The 26452-nt window shown below is 47.0% G+C and overlaps 1 protein-coding gene across 1 annotated transcript in view; it reads left to right on the top strand.

Moving 5' to 3' along the window:
* Positions 1-26452, top strand: part of ak9 (adenylate kinase 9) — a 404375-nt gene that overhangs the window by 174533 nt on the left and 203390 nt on the right. Inside the window, exon 18 of the mRNA XM_067985304.1 lies at positions 12934-13076. Within this exon, the coding sequence (XP_067841405.1) occupies positions 12934-13076 (143 nt within the window). The remainder of the gene's footprint in view (positions 1-12933; positions 13077-26452) is intronic.

The following is a 26452-nucleotide window of genomic DNA, read 5'->3' as shown; positions in this document are numbered from 1 at the left end:
TTTGGTGAATTTTGTTGTTAGGAGGAGGGTGGTGGAGGCCAAACTTTGTCCAAAATGACAGAGTGGCCTCCTGCAATGAGTGAGGGTCTCCCCCCCCCCCCCCCCGCCCCCCCCCAAACCTGTCAAATGGACCTTTGCAGCTGCCACAGGCTGATGGCAGCAACACGTCTATTTCAACTGGGAGTGTTTCCCCCAGTACGGGAAACAGTCTCAGTCAGTTGCAAAATCCCATCCCTGCTAAAATAACAGGTCAATCAGGTCTGTAAACAACCTGAAGTACCTGTTCAAGTACTTTAAATGGCACCCGGCCGGCGGGAATCCCACATGTGGGGGCTGCACGCGTATGTGAGCGCGTCAGTGGGGAACCCGGAAATGGGGCGGGTTGGAGCCGGGCTCCCGCCCCGCCCCGGGAATCCCCGATTTTCGCAGCTCCCCCGCCACGAACGCACCCGATCGCGGGTGCGAAAATCGAGCCCCTTGTGTTCCACTAACCCTGCCCTATCTAGACATAATGCAACTACATACACCATTAACCTGCCCTCCGGTAATCCGCTGGGAAAGGCACAAAGAAAGAGTAAAAACCTGAGGGCAATTTACAAGAAGCTCTGGGAATTCCTCTCCAACTCCCCCACCCTTGAAGGGAATCAAGCATGTTCTAGGAGACTGCAGTAACTCATGAACCCATTCCTAGCTACTCCACAGCTCCATGTTCTTATCTCAGGAACTTGTCCAGCTCCCTTTTGAAGTACTCTGTTCAAGAGTGTGATGACAGTGAAAATAAATACTTGCTAACATTTGTCAATGTATTTTATATGCATATTCTTTATAGTTCTTCCATTCTCAGTCATCTCAAAAAGTTAATCCCTTTATAATTTTAGAAACCTCGAGCATAACTCTCTAAGACTAGGAAAACATTGCTGACGATAACAAATTAGGAAGAATGTGCCTCTCTAAGGAATAATGTGGGAAATCACAGGGCTGCATATACACAGACCTTTAAAAGCTATAAAAAAAAATTCTGCTTTTAATATTTAAGCGGTGTTACAGTTGAGGTTTTTCCAACACCATTTTCTCATGTAACTCTGCTTAATGACAAATTCCATAAGTGGACCAATCACATACTTTTCTACCATAATTCAGGTCTAACAATTAATCGTAATCACAGTAAATTAGGAAGAAAGCTGTTCCGCCGGCTCTCTGTCACTTGTTGCCACTTACAGGATTTCCCACCTGAAGTGATATTTCCTCTCTTGATCTCTGCAACCTCATTCTAGTGTATAACATCCACCTCCTGCTGTCTAGATCCCCTTCCCATTTCACTCCTGACCATTCTACTCCCCCTCTTGGCCCCTATGCTAACTGACATTGTCAATGGTTCCTTCGCCTCAGGCACTGTCCCACTTCCCTTCAAAACTACCATTATCAACCCTCCACCTCATTGCCTCCTATCTTTGTGTCCATTCCTCCTGAAACTCCCTTTTGAATTCTTTCAGTTTGACAACGGCGTCCTCCTCCAATGTCTCTCCACCACCATCCAGCTCGACGGAATTGTTGTCGCAAGGTTGTATCTCTACCTAGCCAAACATGGCCAGAGCATGTCCAACAATGGCATCTCTGCCCAACCCCACATTATAACATACAGAGTTTCCCAAGGATGCATTCCTCGCCCTCTCCTCTTCCTCATCCAATGCTTCCCCATGACAACATCATCCTCAGACAGAGGGTCAGCTTCCACATGTACACCTGTTAGAAATTTGAGTCTGCACTAGATAGTCTCTCCGGTTCAACATCACCAATCTCACCTGTAAGCGGATCCTGCATTCCTTACAATTCAGCATTTACTGTCCAATATCTAGTCCTATGGTAGCATGAATCAGGGATGGAACAATGAAAATGCTTTGTTATATGAACTCGATACTTTAATCTTGCACATATCTCTGTGACTTCTTCTCCAATCTTCCAAAAGGTGAATTGATTAACACTTCAGTCAGATAAGGCCAAATATAAATCAACAAACTAGCTTATTTTACAATCAGTAAGTGAACATACAGAGTAACCTTTATAGTAACCTTACTTCTGCTTAATTCAGTAATCCTCCTCGCAATATGGAAAACATACCACACGGTCTCTGATAACAGCCAAATATAACTATTCTGACTTGGTCAGTTCTATTTTAAAAGTAAGTTCAGCTCACTCCCTTTATCTCCCTTACCAAATCTTACACAACTGACCTTGACCATATGCACACCTGTTCTTAATTTTCGAGGTGACAGAAAACCAGCAGCTTGACCTCTGATGCTCTCCTAGCTCTCCATGCCAAGGGATTAGCTAATAGGGTGCCAGTTAAACTGATTACTGCCTCCTTGGATGAGAGTGCCTAGAAACTACCTCTGCTGTTCTCAAATAAATAGGACCATCCTGACATTATGGCCTAGAAATTCCTGGGGTTCTGTTCCACCAGCATAAATGCAGAACCCCAGGATCATCCACCGTTGCCCAAACCTGGAGACCCCATTCCAACTTTCAGGGACAGACATGGTGAAATAGCCCTTGCATGATGAAATAGACAAAAATCTCAAAATATGACAATGCTGATGAAATCCAGCTCCACCTCTCCACCACCTCTCGTGATCACTTTACTGACAGCAGTTCAAATTTGAAAGAGAGAGGCAGTGAACTCTCTTTCTGAAGTTAGTGCCAATTGGTAAATACTGACTTGTAAAGTGAAGCTAAGTGTCCTTTTAACATACTTTATTATTTTGATAGTTATGAGGAGATATAGCAAATCGGTAAACTTCTCTGTGAAAATAGTAATCTGTTCAGACATGTATTTCATGTATTTCATGTAAAATAAACCAGTTTGTTGATTTACAATCGGCCTCCCCTCACTAGAAAATTTATCAGTCTGCCTTACAGAAATTAGGAGAAATGTGCACAGGGTACATGTGAGATCACAGAATTCAGTGCACACAATGACAGGGTCTGTTGTTATAGACTCTGGGTTACGCTATCATATAACTAGATATTAGGATGTAAAGGCAATCTCCAGATTGTAGGGGTACGGATCCGATTATGAGAATGACCAGTGATGCTGAATCCAAAATAATATCTATTGCAGACCCATCATTTCTAACAATTAGAAACTGAGAGAGAAGCATTCTATCATTTAGCTAGCTTAAAGGTTAGTGATGCATACTGGGAAATTAAGTACATTTCATATGCTCAGACCAGCTAACAGCCTCCGTTCCAGGCAAAAATATCAAGTCCAAGCCCAGGCTTTTGTAAGAAGCTGAGGCCTTTAAGTAAAAATTGGTATCTGATCTTTTCCCATATCATTAAATTTTCACAGAAACTTAATTTTAATTAACATAATAAACATGTTATATATAATATATATAATGTATACAACAACAGGAAGTAACATGTACAGATGTGGGTGCCATATGGAAGATTCTTAATATATAGACTACATTTAAACTGAGCATACTGTTTGAAAAAAATAACAGGCACAGGTGAGTACCATTGGTTACACATAAATTTCTCATCAGCTTATTTACATAGTTTTGTAATTATTTAAATTTACAGGGTTCCTCCAGTCTTCATCTATCTTTATAACTCTATAACCATCTCAATAGCTGAAAGCATTAATCCGCAATATGAAAAACTCACTCATTCCTAGTCATACCCATTCTCAGTATCACAGAATCATACAGCACAGAAGGAAGCCATTTGGCCCATCGTGCCTCTGCCGGCGCTTTGAGAGAGTTATCCAATTAGTCCCACTCTCCTGCTCTTTCCCCGTAGCTCTGCAAATTATTCCTTTTTAGTATACATCCACTTCCCTTTTGAAAGTTATTATTGAATCCACTTCGACCACCCATTCAGGCAGTGCATTCCAGATTGGGGCTAGGGTGGGAAAGTGGAGTGGAGATCAGGTATGGTAGCATAGCGTTTATGTTACTTGGACTAGTAATCTGGAGGCCTGGACTAATAATCTGGATTTATAAGTTCAAATCTGCTGGGGAATTTAAATTCAATTAATTAAATAAAATCTGGAAAAAAAATCAGTATCAGTAATGGTGGCCATGAAACTAACCGGATTGTCATAAAAACCCATCTGGTTCACGAATGTACTTTAGGGAAGGAAACCTGCCATCCTTACCCGGGCTGGCCTATGTGACTCCAGACCCACAACAATGTGGTTGATTCTTAATCGCCCTCTGAAATGGCCTAGCAAGCCACTCAGTTGTAAAATCTCGCTACGAAAAGTCACAAAAGGAATAAAACCGGATGGACCACCCAGCATCGGACCACTAGGCACCGGACACGACAAAGGCAAACCAAGCCCAGTCGACCCTGCAAAGTCCTTCTCACTAACATCTGGGGACTTGTGGCCAAAATTGGGAGAGCTGTTCCGCAGAATTAGTCAAGCAGCAGCCTGACACAGCCATACTCACAGAATCATACCTTTCAGTCAATGTCCCAGACTCTTCCATCACCATCCCTGGATATGTCCAGACCCACCACCAGAGGTGGTGGTACAGTGGGATACAGTCAGGAGGGAGTGGCCCTGGGAGTCCTCAACATTGACTCTGGACCCCATGAAATCTCATGGCATCAGGTCAAACATGGGTAAGGAAACCTTCTGCTGATTACCACCTACCTCCCTCCCTCGGCTGATGAATCAGTCCTCGTCCATATTGAGCACTACTTGGAGGAAGCACTGAGGGTAACAAGGGCACAGAATGTACTCTGGGTGGGGGACGCCAATGTCCATCGCCAAGATGTGGCTCGGTAGCAACACTACTGATCGAGCTGGCCGAGTCCTGAAGGATACAGCTGCCAGACTGGGCCTGTAGCAGATAGTGAGTGAATCAACGTGAGGGAGAAACCTACTTGACCTCGTCCTCACCAATCTACCTGTCGCAGATGCATCTGTCCATGACAGAATTGGTAGGAGTGACCAACGCATAGTCCTTGTGGAGACAAAGTCCCTGTCTTCACACTGAGAACACCATCCAACGTGTTGTGTGGCACTACCACCGTGCAAAATGGGATAGATCTAGCAGCTCAAAACAGCATCCATGAGGTGCTGTGGGCCATCAGCAGCAGCAGAATTGTATTCCAGCACAATCTGTAACCTCATGGCCTGGCATATTCCTCACTCTACCATTCCCAACAAGTCAGGGGATCAACCCTGGTTCAGTGAGGAGTGTAGAAAAGCATGCATAGGGAACAGCACCAGCAGCACAGGCGTTCCTAAATATGAGGTGCCAACCTGGAGAAGCTACAACACAGGACGACATGCATGCTATAGACAGAGCTAAGCAATTCCATAACCAACGGATCAGATCAAAGCTCTGCTGTCCTGCCACATCCAGTCGTGAATGGTGATGGACAATTAAACAACTAACGGGAGGAGGAGGCTCTGTAAATATCTCCATCCTCAATGATGGCAGAGTCCAGCATGTGAGTGCAAAATACAAGGCTGAAGCGTTTGCAAACATCTTAAGCCAGAAGTACCGAGTGGATGATCCATCTCGGCCTCCACCCGATATCCCCACCATCATAAAGCCAGTCTTCAGCCAATTCGATTCACTCCACGTGATATCAAGAAATGGCTGACTGCACTGGATACAGCAAAGGCTATGGGCCCCGACAACATCCTGGCTGTAGTGCTGAAAACTTGTAGTCCAGAACTAGCCGCGCCTCTAGCCAAGCTGTTACAGTACAGCTACAACACTGGCATTTACCCGACAATGTGGAAAATTGCCCAGTTATGTCCTGTCCACAAAAAGCAGGACAAATTCGATCCAGCCAATTATCACCCCATCAGTCTACTCTCAATCATCAGCAAAGTGATGGAAGGTGTCGTCGACAGTGCTATCAAGCGGCACTTACTCACCAATAACCTGCTTACTGATGCTCAGTTTCGGTTCTGCCAGGACCAATCGGCTCCAGACCTCATTACAGCCTTGGTTCAAACATGGACAAAAGAGCTGAATTTCAGAGGTGAGGTGAGCGTGACTGCCATTGACATCAAGACAGCATTTGACCGAGTGTGGCACCAAGGAGCCCTAATAAAAATTGAAGTCAATGGGAATCAGGGGGAAAACTCTCCAGTGGCTGGAGTCATACCTAGCACAAAGGAAGATGATAGTGGTTGTTGGAGGCCAATCATCTCAGCCCCAGGGCATTGCTGCAGGAGTTCCTCAGGGCAGTGTCCTAGGCCCAACCATCTTCAGCTGCTTCATCATTGACCTTCCCTCCATCATAAGGTCAAAAATGGGATTTCGCCCATGATTGCACAGTGATCAGTTCCATTCGCATCCCCTCAAATAATGAAGCAGTCCGAGCCCACATGCAGCAAGACCTGGACAACATCCAGGCTTGGGCTGATAAGTGACAAGTAACATTTGCACCGGACAAGTGCCAGGCAATGACCACCTCCAATAAGAGAGAGTCTAACCACCTCCCCTTGACATTCAACGGCATTACCATCCCTGAATCCCCCACCATCAACATCCTGGGGGTCACCATTGACCAGAAACTTAACTGGACTAGCCACCTAAATACTGTGGCTACAAGAGCAGGTCAGAGGCTGGGTATTCTGTGGCGAATGACTCACCTCCTGACTCTCCAAAGCCTTTCCATCAGCTATAAGGCAGAAGTCAGTAGCGTGTTCGGATACTCTCCACTTGTCTGGATGCGTGCAGTTCCAACAACACTCAGAAGCTCGACACCATCCAGGACAAAGCAGACCACTTGATTGGCACCCCATCCATCATCCTAAACATTCACTCCCTTCACCACCGGCACACCGTGGCTGCAGTGTGTACCATCCACAGGATGCACTGCAGCAACTCACCAAGGCTTCTTCGACAGCACCTCCCAAACCTGTACCACCTAGAAGGACAAGGGCAACAGGAACATGGGAACAACACCACCTGCACGTTCCTCTCCAAGTCACATACCATCCCAACTTGGAAATATATCACCGTTCCTTCAACGTCGCTGGGTCAAAATCCTGGAACTCCCTACCTAACAGCCATGTGGGAGAACCCTCACCACACGGACTGCAGCAGTTCAAGAAGGCGGCTCACCACCACCTCCTCAAGGGGAATTAGGGATGGGCAATAAATGCTGGCCTTGCCAGCGACGCCCATATCCCATGAACGAATTAAAAAGAAAGATCAGCCATGATCTTATTGAATGACGGAGCACGCGCGAGGGGTCATATGGCCTACTCCTGCTCCTATTTCTTATGTTCCTATCGTAACAACTTATGTAAAAAAAAAATCTCATCATCTCCCCACTGGATTTTTTGCCCATCCTCTTAAATCTGTGTCCTCTGGTTACTGACCCTCCTGCAAGTGGAAACAGTTTCTCCTTATCTACTGTACCATAACCACTCATAATTTTGAACACTCTATTGAATCTCTCCATAACCTTCTTTGCTCTAAGGAGAACATTATGTGGAGATGCCGGTGATGGACTGGGGTGGACAAATGTAAGGAATCTTACAACACCAGGTTATAGTCCAACAGTTTTATTTGAAAATCACAAGCTTTCGGAGGCTTTCTCCTTCGTCAGGTGAGTGTGTGATTCCTTGAAGGTTACCGCATATATAGTCAGAGAACAATGCCTGGTGATTACAGATAATCTTTCCAACTGCCCGTTGTCAAGGCAATCAGACAGAGAGACAGTACATACAGGACTACTGAATATACAAACGGTCCGAACCCAAAGACAGAGAGAGAGAGAGAGAGAGAAAGAAACATCCGAAAGGAAGAGAAAGAGAGAGAATGACCAGTTGTATTAAAAACAGATAACTCTTTTTTCGCTGGTGGGGTTACGTGCAGCGTGACATGAGCCCAAGATCCCGGTTGACGCCTCCTCATGGGTGCGGAACTTGGCTATCGATTTCTGCTCAACGATTTTGCGTTGTCATGTGTCTCGAAGGCCACCTTGGAGAACGCTTACTCGAAGATCGGTGGCTGAATGTCCTTGACTGCTGAAGTGTTCCCCGACTGGGAGGGAACCCTCCTGTCTGGCGATTGTTGCGCGGTGTCCGTTCATCCGTTGTCGCAGTGTCTGCATGGTCTCGCCAATGTACCATGCTCCGGGGCATCCTTTCCTGCAACGTATGAGGTAGACAACGTTGGCCGAGTCACAGGAGTATGAACCATGTACCTGGTGGGTGGTGTCCTATCGTGTGATGGTGGTATCTGTGTCGATGAGCTGGCATGTCATGCAGAGGTTGCCGTGGCAAGGTTGTGTGGTGTCGTGGACGCTGTTCTCCTGAAAGCCGGGTAATTTGCTGCGAACGATGGTCTGTTTGAGGTTGGGTTGCTGTTTGAAGGCGAGTAGTGGAGGCGTGGGGATGGCCTTAGCGAGGTGTTCGTCGTCATCGATGACATGTTGAAGGCTGCGGAGAACATGGCGTAGTTTCTCCGCTCCGGGGAAGTACTGGACGACGAAGGGTACTCTGTTGGTTGCGTCCCGTGTTTGTCTTCTGAGGAGGTCGATGCGATTTTTCGCTGTGGCCCATCGGAACTGTCGATTGACAAGTCGAGCGTCATATCCCGTTCTTACGAGGGCGTCTTTCAGCGTCTGTAGGTGTCCATCGCGTTCCTCCTCATCTGAGCAGATCCTGTGTATTCGCAGGGCCTGTCCTTAGGGGATGGCCTCTTTGACGTGGTTAGAGTGGAAGCTGGAAAAGTGGAGCATCGTGAGGTTGTCCGTGGGCTTGCAGTAGAGTGAGGTGCTGAGGTGCCCATCTTTGATGGAGATACGTGTGTCCAAGAAAGAAACCGATTCTGAGGAGTAGTCCATGGTGAGTTTGATGGTGGGATGGAACTTGTTGATGTTATCATGTAGTCTCTTCAGTGATTCTTCGCCGTGGGTCCAAAAGAAGAAAATGTTGTCGATGTATCTGGTGCATAGCGTTGGTTGAAGGTCCTATGCAGTGAAGAAGCCGTGCTTGAACTTGTGCATGAAAATGTTGGCGTATTGGGGTGCGAATTTGGTCCCCATGGGTGTTCCGTGTGTTTGGATAAAGAACTGGTTGTCGAAGGAAGTCTGTAGTGTCGCGACAGAAGCTGGGGGTTCCCTGTACGATGGGTTTCAGGATGCCCTCGACGTATCCAGAGAGGTTCTCACACACACAGGGTTCCGTTGCCTGATACGATAGGACGTCCGGGTGTGTTGGCTTTGTGTATCTTTGGGAGGCAGTAGAAGTCTCCCACGCGGGGAGTACGTGGGATGAGAGCATGTAGGCTGCTTTGAAGGTCTGGATCGAAGGTCTTGATCAGTTTGTTGAGCTGGTGGGTGTGTTCTTTGGTCGGATCTGCGGGTAAACGTCTGTAGTGTTCCTGGTTGTCCGGTTGTCGGTATGCTTCTTTGCAATAGTCCGTTCTGTTCAGTAGGACGATGGCTCCTCCTTTGATGACGATGTTGCGGTTGGTCTTGGAACCCCCAGCTTCTGTCGCGACACTACAGACGTCCTACAAAAACTCAGCACCCACGGACCAGTTGACCCAGGAACACTTCTCACCACGATGGACGTCTCGGCACTCGACACCAGTATCCCCCACGATGACGGCATCGCTGCAACAGCATCAGTACTCAACACCAACAACAGCCAATCTCCAAACGCCATCCTACAACTCATCCGCTTCATCCTGGATCACAATGTCTTCACCTTTGATTACCAGTTCTTTACCCAAACATACGGAACAACCATGGGGACCAAATTTGCACCCCAATACGCCAACATTTTCATGCACAAGTTTGAGCATGACTTCTTCACTGCACAGGACCTCCAACCAACGCTATGCACCAGATACATCAACGACATTTTCTTCCTTTGGACCCACGGCGAAGAATCACTGAAGAGACTACACGATAACATCAACAAGTTCCATCCCACCATCAAACTCACCATGGACTACTCCTCAGAATCGGTTTCTTTCTTGGACACACGTATCTCCATCAAAGATGGGCACCTCAGCACCTCACTCTACCGCAAGCCCACGGACAACATCACGATGCTCCACTTTTCCAGCTTCCACCCTAACCACGTCAAAGAGGCCATCCCCTATGGACAGGCCCTGCGAATACACAGGATCTGCTCAGATGAGGAGGAATGCAATGGACACCTACAGACGCTGAAAGATGCCCTCGTAAGAACGGGATATGACGCTCGACTTGTCGATCGACAGTTCCGATGGGCCACAGCGAAAAATCACATAGACCTCCTCAGAAGACAAACACGGGACGCAACCAACAGAGTACCTTTCATCGTCCAGTACTTCCCCGGAGCGGAGAAACTACGCCATGTTCTCCGCAGCCTTCAACATGTCATCGATGACGACGAACACCTCGCTAAGGCCATCCCCACGCCTCCACTACTCGCCTTCAAACAGCCACCCAACCTCAAACAAACCATCGTTCGCAGCAAATTGCCCAGCTTTCAGGAGAACAGCGTCCACGACACCACACAACCCTGCCACGGCAACCTCTGCAAGACATGCCAGATCATCGACACAGATACCACGATCTCACGAGAGGACACCACCCACCAGGTACATGGTTCATACTCCTGTGACTTGGCCAACGTTGTCTACCTCATACGTTGCAGGAAAGGATGCCCCAGAGCATGGTACATTGGCGAGACCATGCAGACACTGCGACAACGGATGAACGGACACCGCACAACAATCGCCAGACAGGAGGGTTCCCTTCCAGTCAGGGAACACTTCAGCAGTCAAGGACATTCAGCCACCGATCTTCGAGTAAGCGTTCTCCAAGGCGGCCTTCGAGACACACGACAACGCAAAATCGTTGAGCAGAAATCGATAGCCAAGTTCCGCACCATGAGGACGGCGTCAACCGGGATCTTGGGTTCATGTCACGCTACACGTAAACCCACCTGCGAAAAAAGAGTTATCTGTTTTTAATACAACTGGTCATTCTCTCTCTTTCTCTTCCTTTCGGATGTTTCTCTCTCTCTCTCTCTGTCTTTGGGTTCGGACCGTTTGTATATTCAGTAGTCCTGTATGTACTGTCTCTCTGTCTGATTGCCTTGACAACGGGCAGTTGGAAAGATTATCTGTAATCACCAGGCATTGTTCTCTGACTATATATGCGGTAACCTTCAAGGAATCACACACTCACCTGACGAAGGAGAAAGCCTCCGAAAGCTTGTGATTTTCAAATAAAACTGTTGGACTATAACCTGGTGTTGTAAGATTCCTTACTAAGGAGAACAATCCTAGCTTCTCTAATCTTTCCACATAACTGAATTCCCTCATCAGTGGTACCATTCTGGTAAATCTTATCTGCACCCTCTCCAAGGCCTTGACATCTTTTCTAAAGTCTGGTGCCTGGAATTGAGCACAATATTCCAGCTGAGGCCTAACCAGTGATTTATAAAGGTTTACCATCACTTCCTTGCTTTTGTACTCTATTTATAAAGCCAGGCTCTCATATGCTTTTTTAACAGCTTTATCAACCTGTCCTGCCACTTTCAAAGATTTGCATATGTGAACCCCCAGGTTTCTTTGCTCCTGCACCCCTTTTAAAATTGGACCATTTAGTTAATACTGCTTCTCCTCACTTTTCCTTCCTAAATGCATCACTTCACACTTCTCGTCATTAAATTTAACGTATCATGTGTCTGCCCATTTCACCAGTCTGTCTATGTCCACCTGAAGTCTTCTAGATCCTCCTTACTGTTTACTACATTTCCAAGTTTTGTGTCATCCACTAACTTTGAAATTATGCTCTCTATACCCAATTCCAGGTCATTAATATATAACAAAAAGAGCAGTGGTCCCAATACTAACCCCTGGGGGACACCACTGTATACTTCCCTCCAGTCTGAAAAACAACCGTTGACCACTACGCAAAAGCAAAATATTGCGGATGCTGGAAATCTGAAATAAAAACAGAAAATGCTGGAAATACTCAGCATATCAGACAGCATCTGTGGAGAAAGAAACAGAGTTAATTTTTCAGGTCGATGACCTTTCATCAGAACTGGAAGAAATTAAAGGTTTAACAGTTTTTAAGCAAGTACAGAGCCAGACAAAGGTGGCGGAGGGCAGGGGGAGGAAAGAACAAAAGGGAAGGTCTGTGATAGGGTGGAAGGCAGGAGTGATTAAATAACAAAAGGGATGATGGTGCAAGGCAAGGAGGGTAGTAATGGGACAAGTAAAGGCACAAAAGATGGGTCTAGAGGAGCTGTAAATGACAACAGCAGAACCATTACCAGCACCTGCTGTCCAACAAAATGGGAGCAGTGGTTGTGATCTGAAGTTATTGAAATCAGTGTTGAGTCCGGAAGGTTGTAAAGTGGCTGATTGAAAGATGAGGTGCTGTTCCTCGAGCTTCCATTGGGCTTCATTGGAACGGTGTAGGAGGCCAAGGATAGAGAGGTCAGAGGAGTGGGATGGAGAATTAAAATGGCAAGTGACCGGAAGGTCAGGGTCATGCTTGTGGACTGAGCGGAGGCATTCAGCAAAGCGATCACCCAATCTGCGTTTAGTCTCCCCATTGTAGAGGAGTTTGCATCGTGAGCAGTTCACTACTACTCTCTGCTCTCTGTCTCTCAGCCAATTTCTTATCCACGCTGACACTGCCCCTTTAATTTTGCTAACAAGTCTATTATGTGGCACTTTATCAAATACCTTGGAGTATCTTAGCCTCTTTCAGAAAAGGTTCCGCAGAAACCGCTGGCATTCTGCATACTCAGTTCTATTGTTACTCTTCCTAAGGTCACTGCCACGTGTCTATTTTACATTAGAATAATATATAACTCAATTTACTGTGAATTTTTGAGAATGCCCAATAACTATTATACATGAAATATATGAGTTTCAGACGAACATTTTTAACTTGAAAATTTACCTGATGTACAAACACTTGCAGATCCCTTCCAGTACCATGGCTGGGAATTATCTGGTGCAGACCTAGATGAAGAAGAAGAAGATACTGAAGCAGCAGCAGAGGAAGCAGAAGAGGAAGCAGCTGAAGAAGAGGAGGAGGAGCTGGAGGAGGAAGTGGAAGAAGAAGTAAGTACACTCTAAAAATCTACATGGGGTGCATTTATTTTAATACTACAGTTGGAAACGTTCACATTTTTCATTATGTAACTTGATATATAAAATATATATTTGGGCTCTTACTAAAATACACATTCAGTTACATCAGCAGGCCATAATTTCAATTGCATCACCAGCAGAAAGCATTAATCTGCTATATAAAAAACTCATATGAAAAATAATGGTGACTGCAGTATAATGCTTTCCAGCAAAATATTCACTTCTTCCTCGTTCAGCGCAGTCCACACATTGGAGTTGTCTGCTGAGAGAGCCAATATGAAATACAGTGAAACCTATAAATTAGGGACACCTAAGGGACATACAAACATATGAACTAAGAGCATGAGTAGGCCATTTGGCCCCTCAAGCCTGCTTTGCCATTTAATAAGTTCATGGCTGATCTGATTGTGACCTCAACCCTACTTTCCCATCTACCTACTATATCCTTTGACTCCCTTGTTAATTAGGAATCTATCTAACTCAGCCTTAAAAATATTCAATGACTCTGCCTCCACCGCTCTCTAGGGAAGGGAGTTCCACAGACTCACGACCCTCTGAGAAAAAAAAATTCTCCTCATCTCCGTCTTAAATGGGAGACCCCTTATTTTTAAACTGTGGCCCCTAGTTCTAGTCTCTCCCACAAGGGGAAACATCCCCTCAGCATCTACCCCTTCTAGTCCCTTCAGGATCTTATATGTTTCAATAAAATCACCTCTCATTCTTCTAAACTCCAGTGTATACAGGCCCAACTTGCCCAATTTTTCCTCATAAGATAACCCCCTCATCCCAGGAATCAGTCGAGTGAATCTTCTCTGAACCGCCTCCAAAGCAATTATGTCCTTTCTTAAATAAAGAGACCAAAACTGCACACAGTATTCTAGATGTGATCTCACCAATGCCCTGTACAACTGCAGCAAAACATCTCTACCTTTATATTCCATTCCCCTTGCAATAAATGACAACATTCCATTTGCCTTCCTAATAATTTGCTCTACCTGCATACTGACTTTTTGTGATTCATGTACTAGGACACCTAGATCGCTCTGTACCTCAGAGTTCTGCAATCTCTCTCCATTTAAATAATATACTGCTTTTCTATTCCTCCTGCCAAAGTGGACAAGTTCACATTTTCCCACATTATACTCCATCTGCCAAATCTTTGCCCACTCACTTAACCTATCTATATCCATTTGCAGACTCCTTGGGCTCTATTTTAGCACCTGCTACCGGGTGCGTTCCTGGCGGGGGGGCTCCGAAAATCGGAGAATCCCGGCGCGGTACCGGAGCCCACCCCGAACCTGCGCACTTCCGGGTTCCCCGCTGACGCGCCGGCGTGCGCGCGCAGCCCCCGCTGGTGGGAATCCCGCAGGCAATTAAAGCCAGCGGGACGCCACTTGACAGTGTTTATTGAGGTATTTCAGGTCATTAACTGACCTGATTAAGGGATTATGTGTGATTTTAGAACAAAGTGGGACTGTTTCCCACACTGGGGGAAACACTCCCAGGTCAAATGGACGTGTTGCAGCTGTCAGCCTGTGGCAGCTGCAAAGGTCCATTTGATAGGTGGCGGGGGGGGAGACCCTCACCCATTGCAGGAGGCCACTCTGTTACTGGGGACAAAGTTTGGCCTCCACCACCCTCCTCTTGACAGTCAAAGTCACCAACCTGCACACTTACCCCGGGGTCCAGAGACATGTACCTACATTGCGGACCCCCTCAGATGTACATCTTGCGGATGGGGGCCGCCGTAGCTGCAGTCATGACCTCCTCGGAGGGCGAACAGCATCACCAGCCTCGCCATCCACGCCGTCCACCTCTGACACGTGGAGCTCCACAACAGAGTGCTGTGACACATCCACCTGCACAGCAGGAGGGAGGGCTACCGCAGAGAGAGATGCGTCGCAGAGGGCACTACCCTCGCCACAGGGTCCACAGACCGAGGCTCAGCCCCCTGGACCTCTCTGAGCAGCAGTGCACACGGAGGCTCAGAGTCACTCGACATGTAGTCGTGGACATCTGCAGCCTCTTTCATGCCGAGCTGCTCCTGGCTGGCCCGAGCACCATCTTCTTACCTGTCGCTGTCAAAGTCACCACTGCCCTCAACAACTTCTCCTCCGCATCCTTCCAGGGTGCAACCGGGCACATCGGCGATGTGCCCCAGTCGTCTGCGCAGAAGAGCCCTGCAAATACACCTACACCCACTCTGCAGTGACACAATGGGTGGCATCAGTTGTGGGTCCTCATAGTGATCCTCAGGAGCGGGCATTATTGCACAAACCAGACAGGATTCGCAAAGACATGGCAGTAGTGGTGCCAATATAATATGTAAGGTGAGTTGGTCAGAAATTCAATATAAGTAACACCCATGACGAACCCTCAGACACCCTTGTGCATCCCCTGCATGCTCACGACACGTTTGCCTTACGCTGCCTACTGCACATATGTGATGCATGCCCTGTGGCTGCAGCACAGGTAGTGGCAGGTTGAGTGAGGCTGGCCCTAAAAGAGATGCACGAGAGGATGAGTATGAGAGAGAGCCATGAGATTGCATGAGGATTGGGTTGAGTGGTAGTGGCGGGATGAGTACTAGCGAGGTGAGTAGGTGCAGGTAAGATGAGGATGAGGTTTGAGTGGATATGAGGGGTGATGTGACAGAGTTGTGTTGGCAGTGCTGAAGGAGATGTGGGGTGGGGGCAGTGATGTGGCAGACGGAGTGTAGGGGAAAGACTACGTGTACTCACTTTGGCTGACCTACTGAGGTCATTGGAGCGCCTCCTGCACTGTCTGCAGGTGGGCAATATGTTGGTTGCGCTGGTGACCTCCTCTGCCACCTCGAGCCAGGCCTTCCTGGTGGCAGAGGCAGGCCGCTTCCTCCCGCACGCCGGGAGGAGGATCTCTGTCCTCCCCCTCCTCCTCACCCCATGTATTGATACCTGGAGTGAGGCATCATAAAACTGGGAGCAGCCTTCCCCCTGGGCTGCTCCATGCTGTAATTTTTGCTATTTGTTGCAGCATCTGTCAGTGGAGGACTGCCCCTTTAAATAGAGCGCCTCCAGCTGACAGATCTTACTGCGCATGCGCAGCCCTCCCGACGCGCAGATCAGCAGTGGGGATCCCGGAGGTGCAGGTAAGTGGATCCAATTAGTGGATTGTCTGCTACGATCGCGCGGGAAACTGACTAATTTCACCGGGCACGTTACCCACCCGCCCGATAGCCCCCCCGCCGAGAACCCGCAGCCCTGCTAACATCGGGCCCCAAATGTCCTCTTCACAACTTTTTACTTTCCTACCTACCTTTGTGTCATCAGCAAATTTAGCAACCAACCATACATTCGGTCTCTTCATCCAAGTCATTGATATAGATTGTAAATAGTTGAGGCCTAAGCACTCCACTCCTTACATCTTGCCAACCTGAAAATGACCCATTTATGCCTATTCTCTGTTTCCTGCTAGCTATCCAATCCTTTATCCATGCTAATATGTTACCCCCTACCATGAGCTCTTATTTTGTGTAGTAGCCTTTGATGTGGCACCTTGTCAAAAGCCTTCTGTAAAGTACACCACATCCACAGGATCCCCATTATCCACATTGCTTGTTACTTCCTCAAAGAATTCTAATAAATTAGTCAAACACGATTTCCCTTTCACAAAGCCGTGTTGACTCTGCCTGATTGCATTGAGATTTTCTAAGTGCCCTGCTATAACCTCCTTAATAATAGATTCTAGCATTTTCCCTATGTCAGATGTTAAGCTAACTGGCCTGTAGTTTACTGCTTTCTGTTTCCCTCCTTTCTTGAATAGAGGAGTAACATTCGCTATTTTCCAATATGATGGGACCCTTCCAGAATCTAGGGAATTTTGGAAAATTAATACCAATACATCTACAATCTCTGCAGCAACTTCTTCTAAGACCCTAGAATGAAGTCTGTCAGGACCTGGGGACTTGCATTAGGCATCCTTTATTTGCAGATGTCCTTATTTTCAAAATGGTCATTATATGTACGGTAAACCAGGTGAGCCAAATATCCCGGGATTGGCTGTATCTTCTGCAGCGACCCTTTTTTTTCGCATTCACCTGGGATCGTGCCTAATTCTGGAACCCTGCCAGCAGGATGTGATTTCAGTTCATTTTCTGTTCATTGGGTTTCCCAATTCATTGCTATCCCGGGGTCCTTTTCCATTGAAGGAGGGATGTCCTGATCCTGGGATCTGCTATGTTGGCAGCCTGCACATGGCGAAGTGGCTGTTGTAGGGCCGGAGGGCCTGGGAAATCCCAGTTCTGTGAGAAGTTCCTAGAAACAAGAGGCTACCCATAAGCAGGCGAAGAGGGGAAACCGAGGGCGGAGAATAGAGAAACCATTCTCTCCATCTTTCCTCCCCGAGCCCCCAGTCTCCCTCGCCCCCTATTCACTAGTCTCACTCTCTCCCTGGACCCCCATTTCCCAGTCTCCCTCTCCCATTCCCCAGTTTTCCTCTCCCCACAACACTTGAGCCCCCCATGATTTCAGGCAACCCCCCCACCCATTCAGGCAACCCCCCCGACCCCGTGATTTCAGGCCATGCAACCGCTCCCCACTCCCGCGCAATTCCAGGCCACTCCCCCCCGATATTTCCGACCCCTCCCTCGATCTATCCATGCCCCACCCCGATGACCGACACCCACCCTCCGCGATGTCATGCAGTTAAATTCTGCAGGACGTCCGGCAAACACATACTTCCAGGTTTCCCGTCCGGAAATCCTCCCCCGTCCCTTCCTCTTTTCATGTCTCCAAGTCAAAATCCAGGCCTTGATGTTGCCCGGTGCATTTCTCAGCTTTTGTGGAATGGGGAGTTCTTTACCCAACATCCAAGCGGCAGAGAAACCTCTCTATCTCTGGGATAGAGCCATGCAAGCAGTCAATCCCAGAGATAGAGTGGTTTCTTTGCCACTATGGATGCTGGGTAAAGAAATCTCCATTACACGAAAGCTGTTTTATTTCACCCATTGCCACCTCGCACTTACCTGTATGTCTAGTGTTTCAAGTTGTAAACGGACTTGGTGCTTTCAAGGCTGTCCGCAGTTCGTAATTTGCAAGTGTCCCTTGTTTCAAGATGCAGCTTGTATATTTTACAATGTAAATTATTTGTGACTGTCAATGGATGTCCGTATTTTGCAGGTGTCTGTTTTTTGGAGGTGTCCATTTGTACAGGATTCACTGTATACACTTCTTGCTATTTTTTGTTTTGATGAGATGAGATGTTGTCAGGAGAGCAGCATGAGGAGCTTTCACTGTGACCAATAAGCACAAATAATGTCTGTTTTCAAAGCACAGATGGTCCATACTGAAAGGAATTTAAATGGAAGATGGATGGGAAAATGGGAGGGAAAGGAAAAGCTAAAGCTGCTAAAGTTTGTATTCACACTAGAGGGTTGTGACTGGGTCTTGGTTGGAGATCAAAGATGAAATGGTGGGAGACGCAGGAGGAGTTTGAGTGGTGAACCAAAAGGAGGTCAACTTCATACTTGCAGATGGAGTGGATATGTTTGGTAAAGAAGTCACCCAATCTACATTTCATCTTCCCAGTGCAGAGTCAAAACTCTGGGGTTTGCATTGAGAGCACCACACTATACTAAATTGAAGGACGTGCCTGTAATTTACTATCTCACATGGAAAGAGTGTTTAGGTTCCTGACAGTTGACAAGTGTTGCATCTGCTACGGGTGCATTGGAGTACCAAATTTATGGCAGCCGAAAATGGATTTCATGGAAGAGTAAATAAAGATATCCTGGAAGGAAGTCTCCGAAGAAAGCAGAGGAGAGGAAGGTATGCTTTGTGATAAAATCATGTTGTAGATGACGGAAATCATGGAAAATGATACGGCAAGTGTGGAGGCTAGTGGATGGAAGGTAAAGACAAGAGAGAGCCTCTAGCTGTTGTAAAAGGAGGGAGCGGGGTTAGAGCAGAGGTGTGGGAAATCTAGTCAAGCATAGACAGAGGAAACATGAGAAAAAAAGGACATTTCAGAAGCTCTGATGCAGAAAGTGAAGATACAATAGCGATGGATCCCTTAATATCCGCAGGTGTTCTCCCAATTGTCCGCCAAATTTACGCTGGACGATATGGAGAGCCCCCTGTGGAAACTCAACCTTGAGAAATTAAGAGAAAGGGATGGAGTTCTGGCAGGACAGAGCATGGGAAGAAATGTAGTGCAAGTAGTTGTGGGAATCAGTTGCCTTGTGATAGAAGTCTGTGGAAATCCAATAGGCAAAGGTGGAAAGAGTCCAGGGAGTAGTCAGGTGGACCATGTAAACAACAATAACTTACAGTTATATAAGCACTGCTCATGTGCAGGGAGATTCACTTTTCAATATGAGGAAAAGGATACAGAGAATGGGAAAGGGAAAAATTAAAACAGGATCAAGTACAAGAATAAGGAAGTCTTGCTACTATTGGTGAGACCGCACCTGGAGTACTGTGTACAGTCTTGGTCTCCTTATCTAAGGAAGGCTATACTTGCCTTGGAGGTGATGCAATGAAGACTCACTAGATTGATTCCTGAGATGAGAGGGTTGCCCTATGATGAGAGATTGAGTAGAATGGACCTATGCTTTCTAGAGTTTTGAAGAATGAGAGGTGCTCTCATTGAAACATATAAGATCCTGAGGTGGCTTGACCAGGTAGGTACTGAGAGGTTGTTTCCCCTGGCTGGTGAGTCTAGAACTAGGGGACAAAGTCTCAGGATAAGGGGTTGACTATTTAAGACTGAGATGAGAAAGAATTTCTTCACTAAGACGGTTGTGAATCTTTGGAATTCTCTACTCCAGAGGGCTGTGGATGCTCAGTCATTGAGTATATTGATAGATTTTTGGACTCTAAGGGAATCAAGGGATATGGGGATTGGGCTGGAAATTGGAGTTGAGGCCAAAGATCAGCCATGATCTTATTGAATGGCGGAGCAAGCCCGAGGGTCCGTATGGCCTACTCCTGCTCCTTATGTTCTTATTTGTTAAAAGAAAATCATGTTTCACTAACTTAATTGAGTTCTTTGATGAAGTAACGGAGAGAGTTGATGAGGGTAGTGTGGTTGATGTTGTGTATAAGGACTTTCAAAAGGCATTTGATAAAGTACCACATGATAGACTAGTCAGCAAAATTAAAGCCCATGAGATTAAAGGGACAGTGGCCATGTGGGTCCAAAATTGGCTAGGGGACAGAAAGCAGAGGGTAGTGGTGAACGGTTGTTTTTCAGTCTGGAAGGAAGTATACAGTGATGTTCCCCAGGGGTCAGTATTAGGACGACTGCGCTTTTTGATATATATTGATGTCCTGAACTTGGGTATAGAGGGTATAATTTCAAAGATTGCAGATGACACGAAACTCGGAAATGTAGTAAACAATGTTGATGATAATAACAGACTTCAGAAGGACAATAGACAGACTGGTGAAATGGGCAAACACATGGCAGATGAAATTTAATGCAGAGAAGTTTGAAATGATACATTTTGTTAGGATGAATGATGAGAGGCAATATAAATAAATGATTCAATTTTATTGGGAATGTAGGAACAGAGAGACCTGGGGTGCACATACACAAATCTATGAAGGTAGCAGGACAAGTTGAGAATGCTGCTAAAAAAGCATATGGGATCCTGGGCTTTATTATTGGAGCCATGTAGTACAAAAGCAAGGAAGTTATGCTAAACCTTTATAAAACACTGGTTAGGCCTCAGCTGGAGTAATGTGTTCAATTCTGGGCACCACACTTTAGGAAGGATGCCACGGCCTTAGAGAGGGCGCAGAAGGGATTTACTAGAAAGGTACCAGAGATGAGGGACTTCAGTTATGTGGAGAGGTTGGAGAAGCTGGGGTTGTTCTCCTTAGAACAGAGAAGGTTATTGGGAGATTCGATAGAGGTGTTCAAAATCATGAATGCTTTTGATAAAGTAAATAAGGAGAAACTGTTTCCAGTGGCAGGTGGTTCGGTAACCAGAGGACACAGATTTAGGTTATTGATAAATGAGCCTAAGGCCACATGTGGAAACAATTTTTTAACCAACGAGTTGTAATGGTCTGGAATGCACTGTCTGATAGGGTGGTGGAAGCAGATACAATAGTAACTTTCAAAAGGGAATTGGACAAATACTTGAAGGGAAAAAATTTACAGGGCTGTGGGGAAAGTTCAGGGGAATGGGATTAATTGGTTAGCTCTTTCAAAGAGCGGGCACAGGCACAATGGGCCAAATGGTCTGCTCCTGTGCTGTACCTACTATGACACTACTATGAATCGAAGGCATGGAGTTTTTTGGGGAGGTTTCTAGGGCTATGGGGAAAGTGCGTGGGAGTGGGACAAATTGGATAGCTCTTTCAAAGACCTGGCACGAACACAATGGGCCGAATGGCCTCCTTCTGTGCTGTAAGATTCTATGATTCTGAAAACAAGAAGGAAGGTGACAGGGTGGAGACAATTGGGTAGATCTCCAGAGGGCAGATACGTGCTAAATGAGTGGTTACCAATGGCACAAACTAAGTTGGAAATTGCCTCATCCTCTTGAAACATTGGCCCCAATTTGAATTCCCCCCCCCCACCCGGCAGAAACTGGATGGGAGAGCAGTTAAAATTATGTAAGTTACACCCCCTCTGATTCCAATGCATTCCTGCCATGTCCCTGCTCTTTTGAGCAGGCGAGTGGGACACCCGCAGGATGGGAGCAGGGTCCTTCTTTAAATATGCAGATCGGGTCCAATGATGCCATCCTATGCTGTTGTTGACCTTCTCATTCAGGACACCCACTGTGGCTAACTTAGCCAACCCTCTTCCCACACCACCTACCACTGTCCCGTTGGACTCGGCCAGAAGATCAACAATCAGCGTCCCTCTCTGCATTTCCCTCCTAAATCATCTGCACTCGTGAACAAGGCCTTTGCCATCCACAACCTTATTGTGGATGATTGTATTGATATTCTAGCTTTAACTGAAACTTGGCTTACGAGTGGCAACACCTTGCCTCTTACTGAAACCTCCCTACCTGGATATACTTTCTTGCAACTGCCCCAACAAACCACCGAGTTGGCAGTGTGGCCTTTACCACCAAGGCACACCTTGGTCTCTACCCCTACTCTTCTGGCTCCTTCTCCTCCTTTGAGCACCTAACCAAATTCCACACCTCTTGCCTCTCCTTTAAAATCCTTATTGTCTGTCGCCCCGCCAAACCCCACCCTGAGTTACTCCCCAAGATATTTTCCCTCCTTTCCTCAGTCTCCTGAGCAACCCCTCATCCTTGGTGATCTCAATCTCCATCTCAGTCCCCTTGCCCTCTTTCCTCTCAATTTACTGCCCTCCTGTGCTTACTGTTCCTCCATATAAACTCTCCTATCCATATTCGACTTGCACCTCCCATGGCCTTTCTACTCCCATGGTAGACTGACAAACTCCACTGACAAGCTCCAACCACTTCCTTGGATCACTCACCACTCACATCTCTAACCCCTTCCAACCCTACATCCTCCTACATCTGCCCCTGGAAAACAAATCTTCGCCCAAGTAACTTACAATTGACTTTCAAACTTCCAACTGCCTAGCCTTTGACCCTCCGTTTACCACGGTACTTCTGCAACTGTCAATCTGCCACTTGATGCCTTGACCCAGCAAAACCTTTACTCTCTCCCATCCTAGTTGTTCTCCCTGATATGGCCCCCAACTTTGCTCCCTCAAGTTCAAGTGGCGCAGACTTGAGCATATCTGGCGCACAGCTGGTTTAGACATCCATCACCAGATCTGCCTGGACCACATCAAGTGCCATTAGCCTCACTCTCATCTGTCAAAAACTCCCATTACTCCATGATTATCCTGGAGGCTTAATGAGCCAAATGGCCTCCTTCTGTGCTGTAACCATTCTATGGAGAGCAAAGATTCTTTTCTTCACTACCAACTGTCTCCTTGAACTGCTCTTCCCTTCCCTCTCCACCCTTAACCCAAGTGTGAGGAGCTCACCCTAGATATCTCTCCCATCATGCTTTCTTGGAGCTCATTTGGTCCATTGGACCTAGCCCATGTCCCCTTGACCCCATTGCTGCTAAACTGCTGAACACCCAACTTCTCATCTAGACCCTCGTGCTTGCTGATAGTGTAAATGGTTCTCTCTCCTCAGGTACTGCCCCTCTCCCTTTTAAATCTGCCGCCATCACCCTCCTCAAAAAACACACTTTTGGCCCCTCTTCCTTGCAAACTACCACCTCATCTCAAACCGCCCCAAAATCTTTGAACGTATTCTCGCCTCTGAAATCCGTGCACACCTTTCCCTTAACTCCATATTTGAATTTTTCCAATCTGGTTTCCAGCAGTGTCACAGCACTGAAACAGCCCTAATCAAATTCATATATGACATCCTGTGTAACTGTAACTGTGGTGCATTATCCCTCCTCATCTTTCTCAAACTCTCTGCAGCTTTTGACACAGTTGACCACACTGTCCTCCTCCAATGCCTCTCCTCCATTGTCCAGCTGAGTGGGACTGCCCTCACCTGCACACTTGCCTATTGAGTCGTAGCCAGATAATCTTCTGCAATGGCTTCTCTTCCCTCCCCCACACCATTACCTCTGGGTTCCCCCAAGGATCTATCGGCCTCCTTCTATTTCTCATCTGTAAGCTTCCCCATGGCTTGTCATCTACTTTTTTTGATTATGTCTCTGTGAAGTGCCTTGGCACATTAAAGGTGCTATATAAATGCACGTCGTTGTTGTTGAACATCAATTAAGTACAAACTCTTTCTCTTCATGATGACCATGAAGTTGAAAAGAAGGGCCTGTGCCTACATGGATATCACATTTGACCCTTTGCAAGCAATAGGAAGGCAACTGGCATGTTGGCCTTTATTTCAAGGGGGTTGGAGTAAAAGAATAAGGAAGTCTTACCACAATTGTACAGGGCTTTGGTGAGACCTCACCTGGAGTACTGTGTACAGTTTTGGTCTCCTTATCTAAGGAAGGATATACATGCTTTAGAGGCGGTGCAATGAAGGTTCACTAGATTAATTCCTGGGATGAGAGGGTTGTCCTTTGAGGAGAGATTGAGTAGAATGGGCCTATACTCTCTGGAGTTTAGACGAATGAGAGGTGATCTCATTGAGACACATACAAGATTCTGAGGGGGCTTGACAGGGTAGATGCTGAGAGGTTGTTTCCATTGGCTGGAGAGTTTAGAACTAGGGTGCACAGTCTCAGGATAAGGGGTTGGCCATTTAAGACTGAGATGAGGAGGAATTTCTTTACACAGAGGGTTGTGAATCTTTGGAATTCTCTACCCCAGAGGATTGTGGATGCTGAGTCGTTGAATATGGACCTGATGGCTTACATCCAAGGGTCTTAAAGGAAGTGGCTACAGAGATAGTGGATGCATTGGTTGTAATCTTCCAGAATTCACTAGATTCTGGAAAGGTCCCAGCAGATTGGAAAACCGCAAACGTAACACCCCTATTCAAGAAGGGAGTGAGGCAGAAAGCAGATAACTATCGACAAGTTAGCCTAGTATCTGTCATTGGGAAAATGCTAGAATCCATTATTAAGGAAGTAGTAGCAGGACATTTGGAGACTCATAATACAATCAAGGAGAGTCAACATGATTTTGTGAAGGGGAAATCATTGACAAATTTATTAGAGTTCTTTGAGGAAGTAACGGGCAGGGTGGATAAAGGGGAACCACTGGATGCAGTATATTTGGATTTCCAAAAGGCATTCGATAAGGTGCCACATAAAAGATTACTACACAAGAGCTCATGGTGTTGGGGGTAATATACTGGCATGGATAGAGGATTGGCTAACCAACAGAAAACAAAGAATCGGGATAAAAGGATCATTTTCAAAATGGCAATCTGTAACTAGTGGGGTGCCGCAGGGCTCAGTGCTGGGGCCTCAATTATTTACAATATATATCAATGACTTGGATGAAGGAACAGAGTATCTTGTGGCCAGATTTGCTGATGATACAAAGATAGTTGGAAAAGCAAGTTGATGAGGACAAAGGGCCCGATATTAGAAGGGAGGAGGGTTGGCAGCGGAGGATCGACTGGGCGCGTGGGTAACGCGCCCAGTGAAATCGGGGTGCTTCACACGCAATCACAGCTTGAGTGAAGGTACTTACCTTTGCTTCTGGGTTTCGCGCTGGAAAGCTGCGCAGCGGGCGGACTGCGCAGGTGCATTATAGGCTATCAGCTGGGGCAGTCCTCCACTGACTAATGCTGCAGAAAATAGGCAAAATTACAGCATGGAGCAGCCCAGGGGGAAGGCTGCTCCCAGGTTAATGATACCTCACTCCAGGTCTTATTGGATGGGGTCAGGAGGAGGGGGAGGACAGAGATCTTCTCCCCGGAGGGCGGGAGGAAGTGGCCTGCTTCTGCCACCAAGAAGGCCTGGCTCGAGGTGGCAGAGGAGGTCACCTGCACCACCAACATATCGCGCACCTGCATACAGTGCAGGAGGCGCTTCAATGACCTAAGTAGGTCAGCCGAAGTGAGTACACTTACTCATTCCCCTACACTCCATCTGCCACATCACCGCCCCCACCCCACATCTCCTTCTGCACTGCCAACACTACTCTATCACATCACTCTTCACACCCACTTAAAGCTCATCATCATCTTACCTGCACTTACTCACCTCGCCAGTACTCATCCCGCCACTACCACTCAACCCAACCCTCATACAATCTCATGGCTGTATCTCATACTCACCCTCTCATGCATCTCTTTCACGGTCAGCCTCACTCAACCTGCCACTATGCACTGCTGCTCAGAGAGGTCCAAGAAGCTGCGCCTCGGTCTGTAGACCCTGTGGCGAGGGTAGTGCCTTCTGCGATGCATCTCTTCCTGCGGTTGCCCTCCCTCCTGCTGTGCAGGTGGATGTGTCACAGCACTGTGTTGTGGAGCTCCACGTGTCAGAGGTGGACGACGTGGCCGGCGAGGCTGGGTTTTCTTTATTATTCGTTCATGGCATGTGGGCGTCGCTGGCGAGGCCGGCATTTATTGCCCATCCCTAATTGCCCTTGAGAAGGTGGTGGTGAACTGCCTTTTTGAACCCTGCAGTCCGTGTGGTGAAGGTTCTCCCACAGTGCTGTTAGGAAGGGAGTTCCAGGATTTTGACCCAGCGTCGATGAAGGAATAGCGATATATTTCCAAGTCGGGATGGTGTGTGACATGGAGGGGAACGTGCAGGTGGTGTTGTTCCCATGTACCTGCTGCTCTTGTCCTTCTAGGTGGTAGAGGGCGCGGGTTTGGGAGGAGCTGTCGAAGAAGCCTTGGCGAGTTGCTGCAGTGCACCCTGTGGATGCGGGCTGCTTTGTCCTGGATGGTGTCGAGCTTCTTGAGTGTTGTT

Source organism: Heptranchias perlo, chromosome 5 (assembly GCF_035084215.1).
Source record: "Heptranchias perlo isolate sHepPer1 chromosome 5, sHepPer1.hap1, whole genome shotgun sequence".
In the NCBI taxonomy this organism is placed as follows: domain Eukaryota; kingdom Metazoa; phylum Chordata; class Chondrichthyes; order Hexanchiformes; family Hexanchidae; genus Heptranchias; species Heptranchias perlo.
This window is presented reverse-complemented; position numbering and strand designations above follow the sequence as displayed.